Source organism: Bubalus bubalis, chromosome 12 (genome assembly GCF_019923935.1).
Source record: "Bubalus bubalis isolate 160015118507 breed Murrah chromosome 12, NDDB_SH_1, whole genome shotgun sequence".
Lineage (NCBI taxonomy): Eukaryota > Metazoa > Chordata > Mammalia > Artiodactyla > Bovidae > Bubalus > Bubalus bubalis.
The window spans coordinates 9,609,416-9,631,930 of record NC_059168.1 but is presented as its reverse complement, the minus strand read 5'-3'; the positions used below and the strand labels follow the sequence as shown (position 1 = coordinate 9,631,930).

At 46.0% G+C, this 22,515-nt stretch overlaps 1 protein-coding gene across 1 annotated transcript in view; it reads left to right on the top strand.

Annotated features, from left to right (window-relative positions):
* The first annotated feature begins 986 nt into the window (after positions 1–986).
* Positions 987–22,515, top strand: part of HK2 (hexokinase 2) — a 70,336-nt gene continuing 48,807 nt past the window's right edge. The window contains exon 1 of the mRNA XM_006067902.4: positions 987–1,490. Coding sequence (XP_006067964.1) covers positions 1,428–1,490 — 63 coding nt within the window. The 5' untranslated portion in view covers positions 987–1,427. The remainder of the gene's footprint in view (positions 1,491–22,515) is intronic.

Sequence of the window (22,515 nt, the reverse complement as noted above, 5' to 3'; positions counted from 1 at the left end):
AAATAAAATAAAATTAAAAAAAAAAAAATAAAATTTCCAGAAAAAGGAAAAAAAAAGGTTGATGCTGGACATTAGCTGTGGCTCCTATTTGTCTCAGAATCCCTAAGCCACCCCACTCCACGCATGGCCAGGGTCATTTGGTTACACACTTACCACCCGCCCAGTTTCACTCACGCGTCAGTCCCACAGTTGCAGACAAAAGTTCTTTTCTGCTTTCCACTTCCCGGCTGTTAGAATGGCAGGATGGGATAACTAATAGGGAAAAGAATAGGGCCTCAAAGTCAGAGAGGGAAGTGGGTTCCTTCCCTTATCTGCCACTCACTAACTGTGTGATCTTGGGCAAGTTTCTTAAGGGCTCTGTATCCTCATCTGTAAAACCAAGTTAGTAAAACTCATATTCATTCAGTTTTCTGAAGCTTGGCATAAAGTAAAGCAGTTGTGGCGGCTAACTTTGCGTCAGCACTGCGCGGACGCCTGGAGCCACAATAGGTGAGAACTAAGATGCTTCAGAAATGTGACCCTGTAGCAGGGGCCCCTCACATGACCCCGAGATGCCAGACAATGTCTCTCTCCCCGCCCAGGGCGTGTGCAGGTCCGCTGACCCGTCTTTCCAGTCACCCCACACTCCGGGTCTGTGATCATGCACACACCCCCACACCCCACTCCCCCCACCCCCCCCCCCCCCCCCCATAGCTGAGCCTGACGCGGCGTTGGCTCATGCGCCTTTCCGCCGCAGCCTCTTGCCACGGACCACACGTCTCATCCTCGGCTCCTGGCCCCGCCCCCCGCCCCAGGCGCGCCCCTTCAGCTTGCCCACTCCGTGTCTGAGCGGCCGCGCCCGCGGGCCGTAAGCTCCGACTGGCTGCGCCGCGGCGGCGGGCGGCCGGTAGGCGCACACACCCTCCTCGCGCAGCCAATGGGCGTGCGCGCGTCACTGACCCGGCGGCCCGCGAGCCGGCAATCCCTCAATAAGCCACATTGTTGCACGAACTCCAGCACAGGAGTCCCAGGCCGCCGCTAGCACCGCCGTGACACCTAGCCGAGAAGATCCGCGGGCGAGCGCAGCCCACGTATGAGCCGGAGAGGTCGGGTCGCCCTAGTGAAGTCGGACTTCGATTCTTTCTCAAGTTGAGCCTTAGTGATCTTGTGGCTGAAGTTAGTACTTTGACAGTGGGACATCCCAACACGTCGCCGGGAGTGACTCTTGGTCTCCGTTCAGCAGTTGCGACTACCAAAACCTGTTTTTAGAGACCGAAACCCTCCAGCCGGGCGCGCCATCGTGTGCTTTCTTTGTGTGCCTCCCGGACTCACCAATCCCGGCCGGGCCGCCAAGCCCAGGTACAAAGCGGTCCGACCGCGCGGCTCTCCTAACCCCGCACGCGCTCCGGCCTCGGTTTCCCAACTCTGTTCCGTCGGGAGTTGGCAGGATGATTGCCTCACATCTGCTCGCCTACTTCTTTACGGAGCTCAACCACGACCAAGTGCAGAAGGTAAGTAAGCGCGGGAGGGGCGGCTGGCTCGCCTCTGAGAACCTTACTTTGTCCGCGGCTCTCTCTCCGGGGTCCCGGCCGACTAGGAATCCTTCTCTTAGACCGTACGGGGACCCGCTTTCTCCCCATTCTGGGCCGCGGACGCGGAAAATATCAGGACCGCGGGGAAAAACCCTGGGCTGGAGGAGCCACGTCCGCTAGGCACCGGCAGGCGTGTGCGCGCCTGCGAGGCTCCGGGGCTCGTGCACCGCGCGCCTCTCCCTCTCTGCTATCCCGAGCGCACTCGCGCTCCCGCTTCCCCCCAACCCCCGCCCCTGGAGGGGCGGGCCACCCTGCACGTAGTCTGTGACTGCTGGTTCCACGTGGGAGGAACCCCCCTTTCGCAGTCTGTGTTCCGGCCGGAGCACGTGGGGAGAATCGTGGCGGGGTTGGGGGAGAAGACTCGGCTGCCTGGGCTCCTCCAGCGCTAAAGATGGCATTTCGGGGACCTACGATTCCCTCTAGCGTTCCTCACGGCCTCGTGGGAAAAGACCACACGGGAAAAAGCTGGGAAACGGGCAGAGGAACTTCGCCCGCTGCGCCCCTTTTCCGGAACTGAGGCGCCCGGAACCGAGGCTCCGCTAGGGACGTACGCCCCCTCCTCCCCTCATACCCAGCATCGGGCTCCGGACTGCCCCTCCTAGAGTACCCCACCCCCGGTCCCGCCTCGAAATGGGGGGTGGACTTTGGATATTACTTTTGGTGTTCCCAAAAGTTTCTCCAAGAGGACCAACTCCACAACCCCCTCGTTCCTTTGCTGTCTTCCTGGGGATTTTTGTCGTTCTGGAAACGAGCCTGTTTCAGTTGTAGGCCTCGACCAGTCTGCCCACTTTCTCTCCCAGCAGTGCCCCCAAATCCGAGCTCTTTTTCGGGCCAGGTCTTTTACGTAAGACAAGCCTCCTGCCTCGTCGGGGAGCCTCGCTCTCTGTGCCTCTGGGTATGGAGTTGGGGTGGGGCTAGCCAGGGCCCCAGGCGCTCTCTGGGGGAGAACTGAGTTTCTGAAATGCTCGAGATTGCGGGATTGGCTCCTGCCCTGGGCCTCAGCTAGGATTTGAGACGAAGGGGTGGGCGGGGGTGGAGGGTGTCCAGATCTGTGAGTCAAAGACGGAACGTTGCTCAATTACATACTTGAAATTTCTGTCTTAGTGGGAACACATTTTGGGGAAAATGTTTTGACATTATCTTTCTGCGGGACGACCTGCTCATACTCTCTTTCTGGTTGATCCTGAGAGCGAAGGAGAGGATGGTGGGTTGCCATCACAGTGTTTTCAGAGCCGTGGCAGATGAATTTCAATATAACATGAAGTTTCCTAGCCTCACTGGAATAGGGAGCAGACGGCAACTGGTTTAGTTGAGTACCTGTCTGTCAGAGGCAGGAGCTTAGCTTTGGGCTTATTTGCACAAGAAGTGAGTTAACCCTTGTGGAAGACTGTCATTTCTTGGCAAGTCCTAGAATTCAAAGCTTGCTGTTGTTCAGTTACCCAAGTCATGTCCAACTCTGCAACTGCAGGATGCCAGGCTCCTCTGTCCTTCACTGTCTCCCGGAGTTTGCTGAAATTCATGTCCATTAAGTTGGTGATGCTGGGGCTTCCCAGGTGGCTCAGTGGTAAAGAATCTGCCTGCCAATGTGGGAGATGCAGAAGATGTGTGATTTCTCTAAATTTAGGTAATTCCTCTAAATTACCTGAGTCAGGAAGACCCCCTGGAGGAGGAAATGGTAACCTGCTCCAGTATTCTTGCCTGGAAAATTCCATGGACAGAGGAGCCTTGTTGTAACCTCATGGGCTATAGTCCATGGGGTAGCAGAGTTGGACACGACTGAACAACTAAGTATGTATGAATTGGTGATGCTATCTTACCGTCTCATTCTCTGCCACCGCTTCTTTTGCCTTTAGACTTTCCCAGCATCAGGGTCTTTCTGATGAGTTGACTCTGCATCAGGTGGCCAAAGGTGTTGGAACTTCAGGTTCAGCAGCCCGCCTTTTGATGAATATTCAGGGTTGATTTCCTTTAAGCTGGAGGGTTATTAATTCAGGGGTGGTCTTCTCAGTTGGGTGAAGTATTGCCCCAGGACTTCTAAATTTACTCACTTCTTGTTCAGAGGATGGAACCTAGGTCCACAAATTTACCCTCCCCCAAGCCACAGGATGAAAGCTAGGACTGGAAACTTAGTGGCCTGGAATGGGGAGTGTCCCTTTAGTCCCAGATTGTAAAGAGAATTACCTAGGATATGTAGAAATGAGTTCTAATCTCTGTTTTGTGGTTTATTAACCACAGGACCCTGAGCAAGTCACTGTGTTTCTTTGGACCGCCAACCTTTTTTTTTACTTGTAAAACAAGAATGATAAACCTCAAATTTCTCCACTTTAGGAAGTTGTGATGATTAAGCACAACAATGTAAAACGTTCTTTATTGTGAGATTCTCTGCACTTTGCAGCTACCTTTCAGCGAGTGAAGTGCCTCAGGGACACTTGGGTGTATTTCCTCTAATTACCAGTGGGGGCAGAATTGAGTCAGGCCTTAACTCAGCAGTTGCGGAAGCTGGAATTTCAGTTCAGTTCAGTTCAGTCGCTCAGTTGTGTGCAACTCTTGGCGATCCCGTGAATCGCAGCACGCCAGGCCTCCCTGACCATCACCAACTCCCGGAGTTTACCCAAACTCATGTCCATCGAGTCGGTGATGCCATCCAGTCATCTCATCCTCTGTCGTCCCCTTCTCCTCCTGTCCCCAATCCCTCCCAGCATCAGGGTCTTTTCCAATGAGTCAACTCTTCGCATGAGATGGCCAAAGTACTGGAGTTTCAGCTTTAGCATCAGTCCTTCCAAAGAACACCCAGGGCTGATCTCCTTTAGAATGGACTGGTTGGATCTCCTTGCAGTCCAAGGGACTCTCAAGAGTCTTCTCCAACACCACAGTTCAAAAGCATCAGTTCTTCGGTGCTCAGCTTTCTTCACAGTCCAACTCTCACATCCATACATGACCACAGGAAAAACCATAGCCTTGACTAGACGGACCTTTGTTGGCAAAGTAATGTCTCTGCTTTTGAATATGCTATCTAGGTTGGTCATAACTTTCCTTCCAAGGAGTAAGTGTCTTTTAATTTCATGGCTGCAGTCACCATCTGCAGTGATTTTGGAGCCCAGAAAAATAAAGTCTGACACTGTTTCCACTGTTTCCCCATCTATCTCCCATGAAGTGATGGGACCAGATGCCATGGTCTTCGTTTTCTGAATGTTGAGCTTTAAGCCAACTTTTTCTCTCTCCTCTTTCACTTTCATCAAGAGGCTTTTTAGTTCTTCTTCACTTTCTGCCATAAGGGTGGTGTCATCTGTATATCTGAGGTTATTGATATTTCTCCTGGCAATCTTGATTCCAGCTTGTGTTTCTTCCAGTCCAGCGTTTCTCATGATGTACTCTGCATATAAGTTAAATAAGCAGGGTGACAATATACAGCCTTGACGTACTTGTTTTCCTGTTTGGAACCAGTCTGTTGTTCAGTCTCCCAGTTTAGGTGAGCAGTAAAAAAGTTGGAGAAAAAAGATGAGAGTGAAAAAGTTGGCTTAAAACTCAACATTCAGAAAACTAAGATCATGGCATCCAGTCCCATCACTTCATGGCAAATAGATGGGGAAACGATGGAAACAGTGAGAAACTTTATTTTCTTGGGTTCCAAAATCACTGCAGATGGTGACTGCAGCCATCAAATTAAAAGATGCTTGCTCCTTGGAAAAAAAGCTATGACCAACCTAGACAGCATATTAAAAAGCAGAGACATTACTTTGCCAACAAAGGTCTGTCTAGTCAAAGCTATGATTTTTCCAGTAGTCGTGTATGGATGTGAGAGTTGGGCTATAAAGAAAGCTGAGCGCTGAAGAATTGATGCTTTTGAATTGTGGTGTTGGAGAAGACTCTTGCGAGTCCCTTGGACTGCAAGGAGATCCAACCAGTCAATCCTAAAGGAAATCAGTCCTGAATATTCATTGGAAGAACTGATGCTGAAGCTGAAACTGCAATACTTTGGCCACCTGATTCAAAGAACTGACTCATTGGAAAAGACCCTGATGCTGGGAAAGATTGAAGGCAGGAGGAGAAGGGGATGACAGAGGATGAGATAGTTGGATGGCATCACCAACTCGATGGACATGAGTTTGAGAGAGCTCTGGAAGTTGGTGATGGACAGGGAAGCCTAGCATGCTATAGTTCATGGCATCGCAAAGAGTTGAACACGACTGAGCAACCTAACTGAACTGAACTTAGGTGAGCAAAGCTGTTTGATTCGAGCTGCATTTGGGAAATAGGAAGAGAATCAGAAAGAATATTTTGGAAACATCTTATAAACCATGTCTCTTACATCTCCAGTATTGGCAGGACGGTTCTTTATCACTAGTGCCACCTGGGAACATAGAACAGTGACTCTTAAACTCTTAAAAATTGATCCTTGAAGGAAGAATTAGGAGAGAAGGTTGAAGCTTGAATTTTAGAGTTTTTTGAAAAGCCCTTGATTTGAACTCTTCTGAAATCTCTATCATTTTATATATTCTGGGTTGTAGTCTGAGGCAGGGGAAGTTTAGGTTCATATGCCCAAAACTAGTTCCATTGGAATCACTTGTCTCCTGATAGACAAGTCCAGTGTTTTGTGCTGTTAGGAGAGTAAGGGTTATTTGCTCACTTTTGCTAATTTGACAGTTTGAAACTCAAGAGCAAACACATATAGCATCTACTGTGTACCACGCAGTTTTAAGCTCTTTACACCTGTTATTAGCATTTACTGTTTACAGCTGCTCATTAACATTCACAGCAACACCATGAAGTAGATACTATTATCAGCATCACTGTTTTACTGGTAAGCAATTGAGGCACAGATGACTTGTCACTAACTTTTTTGTGAGAGCAGGGAATTGAAGCCAAGCCAGTTGGGTTCCAGAGGCCCTTGCTCATGACCACACTCCCTGCCTCTGGGACCATTAGAAGACTCCATCCTGGTCTATGTCTGTGTTCACTTTTGGATGCTGGCGGCATCTGCATCCAGCATGTCCAGGAATGTAGCTAACTCTCCTCTTGGTCAGATTAATGGCAGCAGTACTCTCTGACTTTTCTGGTTGGGATCCCTGGACTCATTTAATTGAATTTCCTTTCTTATTGCTATACCTTTGTCAGCTGGTCTCTGGGTTACTTCAGAGGCCTCGTGGGGTTTGTTTCAAGTCTCTTTCTAGAGTTGGACTAGATCATTTCAGAAGCCTTTTAAGCTCTTGTACTATCACTTTATATGTGGAATCTAAAATATGACACAAATGGACTTATGAAACAGACTCACAAACAGAAAACAAACTTATGGTTACCAAAGGGGAAAAGGGGTGAGGAAGAGTAAATTAGGAGTTTGTGGTTAGCAAATACAAACTATATATAAAATAGATAAGGTCCCATTGCATAGCACAGGAACTATATTCAATATTCTATAATAGGGCTTCTCTGGTGGCTCAGTGGTAAAGAATCCACCTGCCAATGTAGAGGACATGGGTTTGATCCTTGATCCCCGAAGACCCCACATGTGGCGGAGCAACTAGGCTCATTCACTACAACTATAGAGCCTGTGCTCTAGAGCCTGGGAGCCGCTACTGCGGAGCCCCTGTACTGCAGCTACTGAGGCCTGCATGCCCTAGAGCCTGTGCTCCGCCACAGGAGAGGCCACAGCGATGAGAAGTCCGCATGCTGCATCTAGAGAGTAACCCCTGCTCCCTGAACCTGGAGAAAAACCTGTGCAGTATCAAACAGCCAGCATGACCAAAAATAAATAAATGAATAAATTTTTTAAAATGCTTTAAACAATATCCTATAATAAACCATAAAGGAAGATGAAAAAGCATATATATTTATCTGAATTACTTTGCTGTATACCAGAAACTAACACAACATTGTAAATCAGTTATACTTAAAAAAAGACTGCACGCTGATTGCCCTCTGACCCCAGCTCCCACATCAGCCTCATCTTCTCTATCTTCTATTCCCCAGAGACTTGCATCACCATTCCTCCTAAGTGTCACACCTGTTCAAACTAGGTGCTTTTGTGTGGCGTTTGTGTCATCCCATTGTACACTGGAGTTGGTAGTTTCAGAGAATGGAGAATCCTAGCTGTCCACCTTTATAGCCTGTTTGTAGCCACAGGTGAGGTACTCAGTGAATGCAAGAATGAAGGAGTAGACCTTTCTGGGAAAAGAACCTGAGTAACTGCTGCAGGAAGCGGAGGAGGGTGAGAGGCAGCTGGGGGAAGTGCTGGCACTGGACTGAAGGGGTGAGTGGATGGGCGGACCATTGGATTGTGAGCTATTCCCTCATCAAGGCCTGAGGCATGGTGTGAGGCTGATCCTGAGAAAGCGTGGCCCAGAGAGATGGAAGGAGAAAGAGGGTGTTTCCTGTCTTCTACCAGTCAAAGGTTTTTTTCATGTCTGGAGACTTAGAGGATTCTTTTAATTAATTGAACTATAATTAATATACAAGGTACAGGGGTTTTTTGTCTCCTAAGGATGAGAATCAGGATTTACCATGGAAGTGAAATGAAGAATGCATACCTTCATTTAGTCATTAACCAGTTGTTTTAATACGCATAGACTGGTGACGCACAGTCTTGGAATACAGATAGTTAATGTAGGCTCTTCACTAGATTAATGAGGGTAGCTTTAAATTCTGAACTTTCTGAGAGGGGGAAATATCTTGGAAGCAGAAAGGTTTAACAGAACCCCCAAGAGATAAGAGTTTAATGTTTTTTGAGAACCTGCTGTGTGTATAAGGCCCTCTAGATAGTATGTCGAAAATTGAGATTAAGACACCTTTCAGCTCTCTGGTGAGATAAGACTCCAGGAATAGATACTTTACATCTGCTGAAGGGTTGTGGCAGTTATTCCCATGGGATGGGGAGTTGACTGGTAGTTTTTGAGCACCTACTCTGTGTCATTAATCTTCAGATAGGGGATGAAAGTGTGGGAGTAAAAGGATTGATTAAACTTTAATGGCTCAGCAGTAAAGAATCTGCTTGCAAAGCAGGAGACACAGGAGATGTGAGTTTGACCCCTGGGTCGGGAAGATCCCCTGGAGAAGGGAATGGCAACCCACTCCAGTATTCTTGCCTGGAGAATCCTGTGGACAGAGGAGCCTGGCGAGCTATATAGTCCATGGAATCTTGGAGTCGGACACGACTGAGACAACTTAGCACAGGCGCACACAAGATTATTTTTGGCTGAGTTAATTGACATTGACAGGTAGGGACAATTCGGCCCATTCAATTTTAACTTAGTTCTTAGTATCTTAATACTAAGCCCCTTTCCTGCTCAGAAGACAATTGATGCTAACAGGAATGTTTTGTAGCTTTTTTAATATGCTTTTTAAATTTATTTAAATATTTTTGGAAAAAATTTTTACAATGTTATTTTGTAGCTTTTACTCATCATCCATTTGTTTTGTATTGTCAAATTTATATTTCAGAGAGCGGCCAAGAAGCACTTTTTTCTTTACCCCTGAATGAATTAATATTCTCTCTGAGCCTCCTTAGACAAAGCCAATATATATTTTTATGTATCACTTTTCAAAGTTGAACTTTTCTATCACCCCAAAGAGTTTGAAGTCAGACAGGGGCCATTTTCCAGGGGGCCTCAAAACAGCACAAGCCCTAACAGTTTTCTCAAAAACTAGCAGTCTTAGGAAGGAGATCTGGTATATTAAAAGAACTCAGGAACCCCAGAAAACTGGCTTCCTCTGTTCAGATACTTCCGGTTTAAAAGATGACTGTTGATAACTGGTTCCTCTTTATCATTGTTAAGTTTTGAAATCAGCAAGTTTCGTTTGTTTTCCAACGCTGCATGTTATCTGTCTTTGACTTTCCAAAGCAGTTGGGTTGGAGACCTGGCAAAGCAAATCAGAGTTCATTGGCTGTGAGTTAATATCGCACACCATAGATCACAGGTGGCTATTTCTGCTTACTTTTAAAGCAATTCTTTCAGCCTCAGTGCTGTTGACATTTTGGGCTGGATAATCTTGTGAGGGGCTACCTAGTCTATCATAAAGAGCAAGAATTTTTCTCCTAGTCCAATTTACAGGGGCAAAGACTGTGTTTTTTGTTTATTTGTTTTTAAAGTACTCCTTTAGAGCAATGGTTTTCAACGATTAGTGATTTTGTCCCCCAGCTGTACTTTGGTGGTGTCTGGAGACATTTTTGGTTGTCATAAGCAGGTGGATGAAGATGTGCTATTGCATCTGGTAAGCAGAGGCAAAGGATGATGCTAAACATCCTACAATGCTCAGGACAGGTTCCCCGCCCCCCCCCCCCCAAAAAAAAAGACTTTTCTGACCTCAAATATCTATGGATTGAGAAGCTACATCAATAGAAGCTGCATCAAATGGAATAGTCTGTCCCCCATTCTAGTATTATAGTGCATCACTAACTGGTCATAAAGCTACTTAGTAGTAGCTGTGATGAGGACCATAGTTCTTCGCTCTCAGTGTCCCATGTCGTGGGATAGTCATGGGGGGAAGTGGCCTTTTACAAAAGGTGAATTTACAGTGAGGTCTGCAGACCACAATAATTAACAGATGTCCATGGCCCCTGGCTGAAGTGTGGGTTACCTGAGTTACTGTTTTTCTGTCTTCAGAAAAATGTGGGCAAGGTAAGCACTCCAGAAAGCCATGGGAGAGAAGTTTGCTCAGCTGACCCCAGGAGAATCTCACCCTGACTTTTGTTGGGGTTTCCCTGAGGGCCAGGCATTGCCAGGCTTCTGAGCAAGGCAGGCATGTGAGGCGCTGGAACTTCTATTGCTAGGGACAGAGGAAAGGGGCTGTTGGTGCCCACTGAGGGACAGTCCAGCAGCCTCTGGGAGGGTCTCCATGGTGACAAGTAGAGCCAGGCTTCCTGGGGTTGAATCCTGGCTCCTCACAAACCAGCAGTGTGAACTTGGGCCAGTTATTTAACTTCACTAGACCTCAGTTTCTTCTACTTGTGAAATGGAGAGTGGATAACACCTTAATAGGTTCTTTGTAAGGATTTAAGAGAGTGAATATATGTGGAGTTCTTAGAGCTGTACCTGCCAGAGTCAACACTCAATGTGTCAGATATTGATGGTGGTGGTTTAGTGACTAAGTTGTGTCCTACTTATTGCTACCCCATGGACTGTAGCCCCCGCCAGGTTCCTCTGTCTGTGGGATTTCCTAGACAGTTGTCAAATATGCGTACATGAAGACATTCTCAGATATCCAACTGTGCTGCCCATCTGGGTGGGAGCAAAAGAGGCCCTGTTTCTAAGAGCTTTCAGGGCAGGTGGGTTCTGGCCCATTTATGTTCTCTGTCTGATGTCAGATTAGCGCAGAGGACAGGGAGGATAGAAGGATGGAAAGTTCCTTAGCTGAGGAATAAGGAAGCGTCTTCACTGCTCCCTCCAACTCCTAAAACCTTCTCTTTCCCAGGCAGAGGAGACCCACTTTTGAACTCTTCTTCTAACTTGCTTTCCTCCTGACCCTCTGGGGAGGAGGTAGCAACCCCATTGGGTGGGTGGGTCTTTGGGATGTCTGGGCTGTTTTGGTGTGCCTTAGTTGAAGTGTCCTCCTTGGGAAGTCATGAGAGACACAGTTGCACTGAATAGTCATAGCATTAGTTCAAACCTCTTTTCGTTGTAGAAGCCTGGTCCTCTCTCCATTGGTACCTCCCCTGGAGGGCAGAATTGCAGAGGCTCCAAGGGCAGTTGCTGAGGCCACTTATGCTGAAGTTGGCTTGTGAGACACTTGCTCACACTTCCTCACATCTGCCGCAGTCTCTGGCTTCCCACTGGGGGAACCACTTGAGGTGCCTTGTGCTATTGAGTCATAGGGCTATGTCATAGTAGGTTTCAGCCCCACTGACCCTGGAGTTTCGATGAAGTGAATGGTCATTCTCCCATTTTTTTTTTTTTTTTTTTTGGGCACATTGAGTGTAGAGTCCCTGGCCATCTTGGTTCTCAGCAGAGAGCTCTTTGCCCTTCATATACAGACTCTGGGCTGTCCAGTTTGGCCTCTTCTGACATCAGGGTGCCTGGGGTTCTTGACAAAGCCAGAGAGGACCCTCTGTGTGGGACCCATGCTCTACTTCTCTCGTTCCTGTACAGCCTTTGTCTTGTCTAGATTGTCATGGCTAGAAAATCTCCTTTTCCCCGGAAGTGTCATGCTTTTTGCATTTTTGTCTGTGGATCTCTAAGCACTGCCTTAATAGTCCTTCCCTGCAGTGCATTGTTGTTGTCGTTCAGTCGCCCAGTCATGTGTGACTCTTTGGGACCCCATGGACTGTAGCACGCCAGGCCTCCCTTTCCTCACCATCTCCCTAAGTTTGCCCAAGTTCATGTCCATTGCATCAGTGACGCCATCCAGCCATCTCATTCTCTGATGTGTCTTCTTCTGTTGTCAATCTTTCCCAGCATCAGGGACTTTTCCATTGTGTTGGCTATTTGCATCAGGTGACCAAAATACTGGAGCTTTAGCTTTAGCATCAGTCCTTCCAATGAGTATTCAGGGTTGATTTCCTTTTAAAATCAAAGATTTTGTTTGACTGGTTTGATCTTCTTGCTGTCCTAGGGACTCTCAAGTGTCTTCTCCAGCACCCCAGTTCGAAGGCATCAATTCTTTGGCACTCTGCCTTCTTTATGGTCCAGCTCTCACAACTGTACCTGACCACTGGGAAGACTAAAGCCTTGACTATATGGACCTTTGTTGGCAGAGTAATCTTGGAGTTAATGAAGAGAGTGAGTTGGGTCTGAGGACCTGGCTCTGGGAAACCTTGGTACCTACCCACCCAGCCTACTTCCCTCTCCTCAGCTTAGCAGCACTGTCCTGGAGGCTTGGATATGGTCTGTGTTCTTGGAAGGCTTTATTCCCAACTTTTTCTTTCTGGCATCTCCATATTGTCTGATAAAGGAATGAAGCCAGATGAGCTATTGAACAGCTTTAATTTAGGCTAAATAAGGGAATTTGAAGCTGTCACTTTTCTTTTTTCCCATTTGAAGGACTTTTTCCTCCCAAATTTTCCTGTTTCAACCCCTTCTAATGAAGTCTTCCAGCCATTTCTCATCAGTTTGCTTTCCCCCTCAATTCCCAAAGGCCTTAAAATAGCAAACGTGCACCACTTACTAAGTGCTGGCCTCTGTCTAGGAACTTGACCACAACTCAGGCCACCTCAGGCAGCCCTCCAGGATAGCCATTATTGCTGCCTATTAGTCAGAGGAAGACACCAAGACACAGAAAGGGCAGTACCTTGCTCAAGGACAAGCCAGCATTCAAACCCAAGCGGTCTGATTCCAGAGCCCTGGCCTCTGGCCCCAGCATGGGGCTGCCTGGGACAACTGGGGACAGCCAATTGTCTTTCAGTTTCGTGGGGTTATGAGGCTGGTGTCCATTGAAAGAGACCTTTGAGCTCATTTGTCCAAACCCTTCATTTTACAGTTGAGGAAAGCAGGTGTCTTGTCCTAAGGGACCAGCCAGGAAGCCAGTTCCACGCCCTGCTCCATCCTGTTTCCTTTCAGCGCCGTTGGTGTAGCGTGAGCTCTTCCCGTCATTCAGATGTGGGCTCCCCAAGGACCACAAGCAGAATTTGCTCTGCGGCCTATTCCTTTCATCACCCTGTAATTTTTTTGTCCAAACTGGATCACTTGAGAGTAAAAGGGGACATTGTTAACAGTTATGCTACTGTCACACTGGGCAGATTATCCTGGGCAAACTGGAATATATTATATGGTTGCCCTGCTTATGGTGGGTGTGACAAGGGTGGGTGGGAAGGTCTGGGGCTGGACATGGTACAAAGGGACAGACCCAGAGGGGTTTGATCCAGCAGGTGACAGTGGGCAGCACACAGGAGTGGGAAGTTTAGATGCCCCTGTGGGAATCTGGGCTCAGGCGCAGAGTCTGGTCCCTGGTATAGGGCTGTCCAGAGGAGGCAGAGTAAGGGATCTGGGGGACAGGCCAGGGCAGCCAGGTAGACGGAGAGGAAGCTCTGCTGCCAGGATCACATGCAGTGCAGGCCCAGGCCTGAAGAGCAAGACCAGGCTCTGAGCACCTGGGCAGTCTGCGGTGGCCAGCGCTTGTTACTCTCTCACTCTTTCCTCGGTGTTCCCTTTGCCTCTTTATGTCCCCATAACAGATGTGTCTGGAGTGCCTGCTGTATCTCAACACTGCAATAACGCTGGTATCACAGACATGAGTTTGGGAACAGTGCCTTCAGTCCTCTGGGACCAGTGAGAGCAAGAGACGCTTTTTAGTCAAAAGTGTGTTAATGTAACCAGCTGGGAACTTGGGGAAGATATTTGTGGAGAGGCCATTTGTATTGGGCCCCTGAAGAACAACTGGGAATTTGTTAGGCCAGAGTAGGAGAACATTCTAGGTATGGGTTCAACACACATCTCTAACCTTTTCAAGAAAAAAAAAAAACAAAAAACAAAACTCAGAATTGTATTGATGTGTGCGATTTAAGTGATTGTGAATCTATATCTTATTGTAGTGAAAGAAACTGCTTACTATCTGTCCTTACTGCTTCAGTTGGTAATTAGTAATATATTTGCCTCCTACTGATAGTCTGAGCATTTGCAGGCAGAAGGATCCCCTTTATCCCAGTATCCTAAGTGCCTGGCACACTCAATGTAGCAGCCAGTATGTGTGGGAAAAAGAACTGTTGCAGGGTCATGCACACCTGGGACATATTATTCCTTTGAACTGATGTCCTATAGTCTGAGGATAGGAGGGTCCCAGGACAGGGGTCCCAAAGGCCTGTCTCCTGACCCCCTGACAGGTGCTGTTGCCTACAGTCTGTCTGGCTGTAACTTGGTGCAGCTGAGAGCAAGAACTGGAAGAACAGGAAACGCTGTGGCTCCCGCGCAGCAGGATCCTGGAGGAGTGGCCTGTGAGCCTGGCTCCACACTCACCCTGCCCTCCAGGCTGTGAGTGTGAGCTGCCATCTCCCTGAGGTGGCATGATGACCCTAGTGGGGGTCTGCTTTGTCCCATCTGAAAAAAGTGTCAAGGTAGATCTGTAGCTTTTGGTTAACTGCATTTCAGAGGACAGGAGCCTTAAAGAATCCAAAATCTACTGTGTCTTTTCCTCCCCAACTCATCCTTTTTTTTCCTTATCTTATCGGGAACATCTGGCCTTGGCTTGGCAACTTTACAGGATAAACCTGCTGCTGTTTGTACAAACTTGGTCTATCCCAGGAGGAGTCTGTGAAGACATTAGTATTAATGAGGTCACAGATAGCAGTTACCTAGCTTTCCCTGGATGAGCGCACACCTGTGCCCCAGGTCAGGGCATTCATCTGGCATGGATGTTATGGGACCTGTTAGGAACTTGGCCTGTGGTTTGCGGAAGCTTCTTCAGACTTTGGTTTCCTTGTCAAAGATTTGCAGTAAAACACTGGCAAAGGAATAATGTGAAAACATGAAATTCTTTTGAAACTAAGTTGCAAGCATATATTAGCACATAGAGTCACCAGAAGGCTTTGTGTGGCTGCATTTAGGTTATGGCTTTCCCCTCCGATTTGACCTCTTTGGCCCTACCATGTGCCAAAGACTAGGACCTAGCCAGTACCTTGTCATTTTTCCTTCCTTTATTTTTAAAGTGAAGTATAATTTGCATAGAGAACTGAGAACACTAAGTAACCACCACCTAGATCCAGTAACAAATTATTACCAGCAATAGCAAGCACGTGTGTATGTGTGTGTGTGTGTGTGTGTGCGCTAAGTCACTTCAGTCATGTTGGGCTCTTTGCGACCCTATGGACTGTACCAGGCTCCTCTGCCCACGGGATTCTCCAGGCAAGAATACTGGAATGGGTTGCCATTTCCTTCTCCAGGGATATTCCCGACCCAGGGATTGAACCCGCATCTCGTGTGTCTTCTGCATTGGCAGACAGGCTCTTTACCACTAGCGGCAGCTGGGAAGTCCCAACAGCAAATATATCCCCCATTAAATGTAATTACTATCTTGACTTCTACTGGCGTAGATCTGTTTCTGTACTTACAGACTCATATGATCTGTTCCCTTCTGCATCTGGCTTCTTTTACTCAACTTTATGTTGTGAGATTCATCTACACAGGCGTGTAGTGACAAGTGGTACATTCTCATTGCTGTAGAGTACCCTGCCCCTGCCCCTCCAACCCTGTTTTAACTGTAGTTGAGTTAAAGCGGATGAAACTAGCCAAAGTCCTTCACTTCAAGGGGGTGTGGTCCTTCCTAACTTTCTTCCTAGGAGACTAGGTTATAGAGCCCTGGAGTCTGCCCTTACATATTATTTAATGTATATACACCTGATTGTATCTTTGGGACAAATATAAAAGTGCCAGGAAAGTTGAAATTCAGTCAGTTGGTTTGCTTGGGGGCTAGAAGAATCTAAAACATAGGAATTAGCTAGTGTTCATTCAGCAGCTCTTGGAGAGAAGTTTCTAGGTACTAAATCAGAAATACCCAAAGACTGGAGAAAGCAGTTTGGCATTACAGCAGTATCTCAGGGTGTCCCTGTGTCCTCTGGCCAACTATGCTTATGGAGCTGTTTTCTTATCCAATTTGGTCACTTGAATTTGCCCTTCTACCAGGAGGGTGTATCCTGTAGGAATGACTGATGAGCATTTGCTTGTTCTTGTATTATTTATTTTCTGCCTGCTTACTAAAAGGATTAGATGATATGGTTTAACTTTATTGAAAAGACTTCTAGAATAAGAGTCATGGAACAGGCAGGAATGATTAAAACTTAGTTCATTAAAGTTGAGTACAGAGCCCTGAGCTTCCTAATAGCCAAAGCAAAAACAAAACAAAACAAAACAAAAAAAACCCCATGACAACAACAACCAAAACTGACTCTTCTTGAGTCAGTTGTTTTAATTTCATTGGCCTGTATCAGGAAGTACAGTGACTCTGGGCAGCAAGACTTCCTCCTGGCACTAAATTCCCTGTAAATTCTCTGTAGGGAATTGACTGGCCAGGGAACAACACAGCAATTTCATGCAATGGGGTGATCTTTATGATTCTCCCTTCCTGTGACTCCTTGATTAAAGGTAACCAGGATTAAGTCATACTGATACGGAGGCATTGCAATAGGCAGCCTGTGCACGGTAGTGAGGTAGTGAGCTAACGCAGGGTAGAGAATGGCTTTCTGCTCCTAAAGTTCATAACCTCCTTCCAGTATCCTGGGCTTGCCCACACCTTCTGGGCATTTTCACATGATCTCTCTTCTGTCTCCATGTCAACACACATCCATTGACATGTATGTTGGATATATATGTTCTTAGCCCAGAAGCAATCTCCTCTGAATGCTAGTCTCACAGGCCACTCACTCATACCTGTGACAGTTCCCATGGGCCATTTTACATTAACACCATCTTCCATTCATTTCAGAAACACCGGGTCTACAATGAGTTGAGTTCTGTGCTATATCTTATAAAGTCCTAGAGAACAGGAATCTTGATTTCTTAAAAAAAATTTAAAAAATATTTGTGTGTGTGCGTGCATCAGTTGACCCTTGAACAATATGGGTTTGAACTGTACGGGTCCACTTATGTGTGGATTTTTTCAATAATAATGTGCTACAGTACTATATCACTGCATTATTCACAGTTGGTTGAATCTGTGGATGAGAACTATATATAAGGAGTGCCAACTGTGCAGGATCAGCACCCCAGCCTGCGTGTAGTTTAAAGACTCACTGTATATATATTTAGAGTGTACAATTCAGTGGCATTAAGTACATCACATTGTTGTACAAGTATCACCACTATCTCTGCAATTGATTTCTTTTAAAATTATATTCTTGTATGCTATCATGCTTTGCATGTAATTGATTTTCTTTTTTTTTTTATCCCATTTTATTTTTAAACTCTACATAATTGTATTAGTTTTGCCAAACATCAAAATGAATCCGCCACAGGCACACATGTGCTCCCCATCCTGAACCCTCCTCCCTCCTCCCTCCCCACACCATCCCCCTGGGTCGTCCCAGTGCACCAGCCCCAAGTATCCAGCATCGCGCATCGAACCTGGACTGGCAACCCGCCTCACACATGACACTCTTCATGCCCCAATGCCATTCTCCCAAATCTTCCTACCCTCTCCCTCTCCCACAGAGTCCATAAGACTGTTCTATACATCAGTGTCTCTTTTGCTGTCTTGTACACAGGGTTATTGTTACCATCTTTCTAAATTCCATATATATGCGTTAGTATACTGTATTGGTGTTTTTCTTTCTGGCTTACTTCACTCTGTATAATAGGCTCCAGTTTCATCCACCTCATTAGAACTGATTCAAATGTATTCTTTTTAATGGCTGAGTAATACTCCATTGTGTATATGTACCACAGCTTTCTTATCCATTCGTCTGCTGATGGACATCTAGGTTGCTTCCATGTCCTGGCTATTATAAACAGTGCTGCGATGAACATTGGGGTACACGTGTCTCTTTCCCTTCTGCTTTCCTCAGTGTGTATGCCCAGCAGTGGGATTGCTGGATCATAAGGCAGTTCTATTTCCAGTTTTTTAAGGAATCTCCACACTGTTCTCCATAGTGTAATTGATTTTCAACAAAGGCTTAAAATGGGAGAAGCTTGGGTCAGGGATTCAGCAATTGAATGATAGAAAAGAATCTTACAGATTTAGATGTTGAAATTTAAGGTTTCTTTTATACTTTCTTTTGAGACCTCTTAAGGTATTCAAGGTAGGGTTTATGGCACTTTATGTAACAAACTGTCAAAGTTGGAATAGTGTTCTTTTCTGGATGTAAGTAGTTTGATGAGGACCATTTCTTCCCTGGGACCTGTTAGGTTGGCCTCGGGGAAGGTCACTAGTCATTCAATTGAAATTGGCCTGCAAGATGACAGTGGGTTCCTGAGGACGCTTGGGGGTAGGATTGTCATTTACTATTTCTGACACTGTAGTAAGAGATCTGGGTGATCCAGATTCTAGTTTCAACTCTGTGACCTTGGTCAAGGCTGTTCCCTTGACCTCAGTTCCTGTGAGTTTCCTTTCTGGCTCTCACCTCCAAACCTTGCCTTTCTGGGCTTCCTCATACCTAACTGGGGCTGTGTCTGCCACACCTGAGCCACTTCACACTTTGAAGTGGAGCCTCTCCAACAGTGATCTGCTCCCTCCATTCCTTGCATTGTTGCTATGGCACAGTTTCTCCTTTTAGTGCCAGTCTAGAGGAAACTGTGGGCGCTTAAGGAGATGAGCTTTCCATTTGGCTGTGTTGTTCAGTTGCTCAGTCATCTCCGACTCTGTGACCCCATGGACTGCAGCATACCAGGTTTCCCTGTCGTTCACCATCTCCTGGAACTTACTCAGACTCATGTCCATTGAGTTGGTGATGCCATCCAACCATCTCATCCTCTGTGGTCCCCTTCTCCTCCTGCCTTCATTCTTTCTCAGCATCAGGGTCTTTTCTAATGAGTCAGTCCTTTGCATCAGGTGGCCAAAGTATTGGAGCTTCAGTTTCAGCATCAGTCCTTCCAGTGAATATTCAGGACTCATTTTCTTTAGGATTGCCTAGTTTGATCTCCTTTCAGTCCAAGAGACTCTCAAGAGTCTTCTCCAACACCACAGTTCAAAAGCACCAGTTCTTTGGGATTCAGCCTTCTTTATGGTCCAACTATCACATCCATACATGACCACTGGAAAAACCATAGCTTTGACTAGATGGACCTTTGTTGGCAAAGTAATTTCTCTGCTTTTTAATATGCTGTCTAGGTTTGTCATAGCTTTTCTTCCAAGGAGCAAGCGTCTTTTAATTTCATGGCTGTGGTCACCATCTGCAGTGATTTTGGAGCCCAAGAAAATAGTCTGTCACAGTTTCCACTGTTTCCCCATCTATTTGCCATGAAGTGATGGGACCAGATGCCAATATTTTAGTTTTTTGAATGTTGAGTTTTAAGCCAACTTTTTCACTCTCTCTTTTACTTATCTTTAGCTAAGCCTGAAGTTACTATTCTCCACCTAGATGGGAGCCTTAGCTCTTGCAGAAAAACTCAGGAGAACTCAAGAGATAATTGTTATGTGTATCCCTTGAGGAGGAACCAGGACCCTGCTTTATTGCTGCACTGTTATTTCTTGGCTGCTCCTCCTTCGTTTCCAAATTCCCTCCCTTCCCTAGTTAGTAACTGTTTGAATCTGTTCTTTAGAACTCTGGGGAAGTCTAGGAGGTCGATGCCTTTTTTCTGCAAACATGAACGGGGAAAGGCTTTTGTACCCGGCAAGGCCCCACAGGGTCCTGCTTGTTTTCAGCTTCTCTTTAGAGAAGAGAAGTTCTCTTTAGAACTTCTCTTGCCTGAACCCACAGTTCTAGAGAGGAGGCAGGCATAGACTAGTGTGTTATGCGAAGAAAGAAATTGACCAAAATTGCCCAATGAGGAATTTCTTTCTTTTTTTTTTTTTTTGAGTACTAGGTCATTGCTATTTATTTTAAAAATCAAGTGTGTACATGCCAATCCCAAACTCCCAGTGTATCCCTACCCTCATCTTCCATGCCTGGTCACCATAAGTTCATTCTCTAAGTCTGTGAGTCTGTTTCTGTTTTGTAAATGAATTCCTTTATATAATTTTTTTTTTAGATTCCACATACACATGATATCATATGACATTTGTCTTCCTCTGTCTGATTTAATTCACTTATTTTTTTTTTTTTGAAAGCCACCTCACCAACATACACAGTCAATTTATTCTAATCTTGAGATTGCTAAACAGATGTGTCTAAAACTACTATCTCTCTTTAATACACACCCTTGCCTCTGGTTAGGCAAGTGACCTTCTCATACTGCAACCAAGCTTTGCTCTGGCCTGCCTCTTTATCCCCAGCCTGGAATGCCCCCTCCTTTCCATCTTTTTTCCTAATAGAGATTTAAAGAGAAGTAATCCAGGGTGTTAGGCCACACACACTCCAAAGAAAGAGAAGGAAGAATCTGGGGAAACAGCTCCTGTTTTGCTAACCCCAGGGTGACTAAGTAGGGTTAAGAAATGTCTTTGATCCTCTGAAGGTGCCACTTGGCACAGGGGAGTCTGGGAGAAAAAGAGGAAAGGGGATAGACAAAAAGGTTAGATATTAATAGATAGCTTTACATTTGCCACCTCATTTATGCTAGTGACTCTGTTTGAGTGTTAGTCCTCCCATTTTATAAGGAGGAAACTGGGACTCAGATGCCTGTTTTGAACACTGATTTTTCTGATGCCACAGCCTACAGTTCCCCACCACCAGCTACTAAATAAGGGATAACCTGAATGATTCTAATTTGATAACTTCCAATATCTGAAACTTTTCCCCAACAACTTCAGATTTGTCTTTGCAACTCTCAACTTGACCCAGGATTGATGAAGAATTATTTCACAGTTTAGCCTAATGTCTTAAGTACCGACTTTCAAAGATCCCAGGCAGAAAGTGGTAACCAATGACCTTGAGCAGTGTTGACTAGAACACTGTCCATTATTATCACATTATTGTTAAGGTAGATACCAGCCCAAGGAGAGGGGAAGATGTTTGAGCACCCAGACAGTAATAAAGGTGTCAATTTGATTAGTCTGGAATGGGTCTTTGGGATTCTTAGCCAAGTTCTGAAACTCTTATCCCAAGTGGCAGAACATAGACAGAAGTTATCAGAAAGTAGATTTATCTCAGAGAAAAAACTTTCTAACAACTAGAACTGACCAACAGTAGAAGCTAACAAATTTTGAGAAGTGAGGAGCCTGTCATGCTTGGAAGCATTCAGATCTAGGCCTGATGCCTATTGGGGTAAGAGGGACAAAGGAGATAAACTCAAATGCTGCCCGCTTTCAATGGGATTTTGAATTGTCATTACCCCAAGGTTCTTTCTAAGAGTTAGTATATTTTAGCCATAGTGTTACTGTGCTGTGTACATTTGGTAACTCCTAAATGACATTCTCCTATGACTTTGGGCCTGCTTGTGTTCCCTCCCTCTGGTTGCCCTGAGTGAAACTTGGCAGGATTCTGCATTTACTTCCTTCCTGATCCAGGAGAAAGGTCTTCGTATGGAGGCTGCTTCTTGTTTCCGACTCCTGCTTGCCTTTGTGACCCTGGACTCAACGCAGCAGTGCTGGCCAAGGCTGGGTGGGCCTCAGTGGTGTGTTTAGGAAGTGATAGCATCAGGTAGTTAATCATTCCTTCCTGGGTGGCCCTGAGAAACTCAGGGTGGGTACATCATCATGTCCATCACTGTGGCCCAAAGACAGGAGGTTTGGGCCAAGGTGCTCTAGTTGTATTTTTCATAGCTGTCCTGTATCCTTTTCCTTGGTCTCATCTGATGGAGATGTAAATCAAAGTACTTTGATGATAAACCAAAGTACTGAGGTCATCCAAGAAGCTGCAGAGCAGAGAGTCCCACCCAGATGAGGAGGGTCCACAGGAAAAGTGAGGGTGATAGGCCTAAGGGCCTAGCTTTAGAGCCAGACGCCTGTGCTCCTCACCAAGTGACCTATAAAACAGGGATATAGAAGTTCTACAAAAGAACAATGGACGTCATTGTCAGTAAACTTGTAGGATGGGTTTTGGGAGGTAAGAAATGCTTGGTAAATGTTTAGCTACTTTAATGGTGATCATCATGACCATTTTCATCTGTTACTGAACACTGAAGAATGGTTATAATCTCTTGGGTAAAGGGCAACATGATTTGAGTAAAGGCTGACCCTTTAACTTGTTAGGTCCTTTTGAGAGTTAAGGATGAGGAGTGTTGACTAGATTTCCAACAAGCCTTGTAGCAGCTTAAACATCAAAGTTAAATTAAACATGACCACAGTAGAATTACGGCCATCCTAACTTGGTCTTTTGTGTACATGACCTCACACTCCAAGAAGTGATAGGGCAGCTCTTTAACAGGGCAGCACCACAGGCTCAGCTTGCCCACAAAGGAACATCTGGAGCCTTTGCAACATATGGAGCCATCTATGGAGGCAGGAGTGGGTGGCAGTGAGGCTTCTGGGCCTCTCTTCTTTTTGGGAAAGTAGTAAT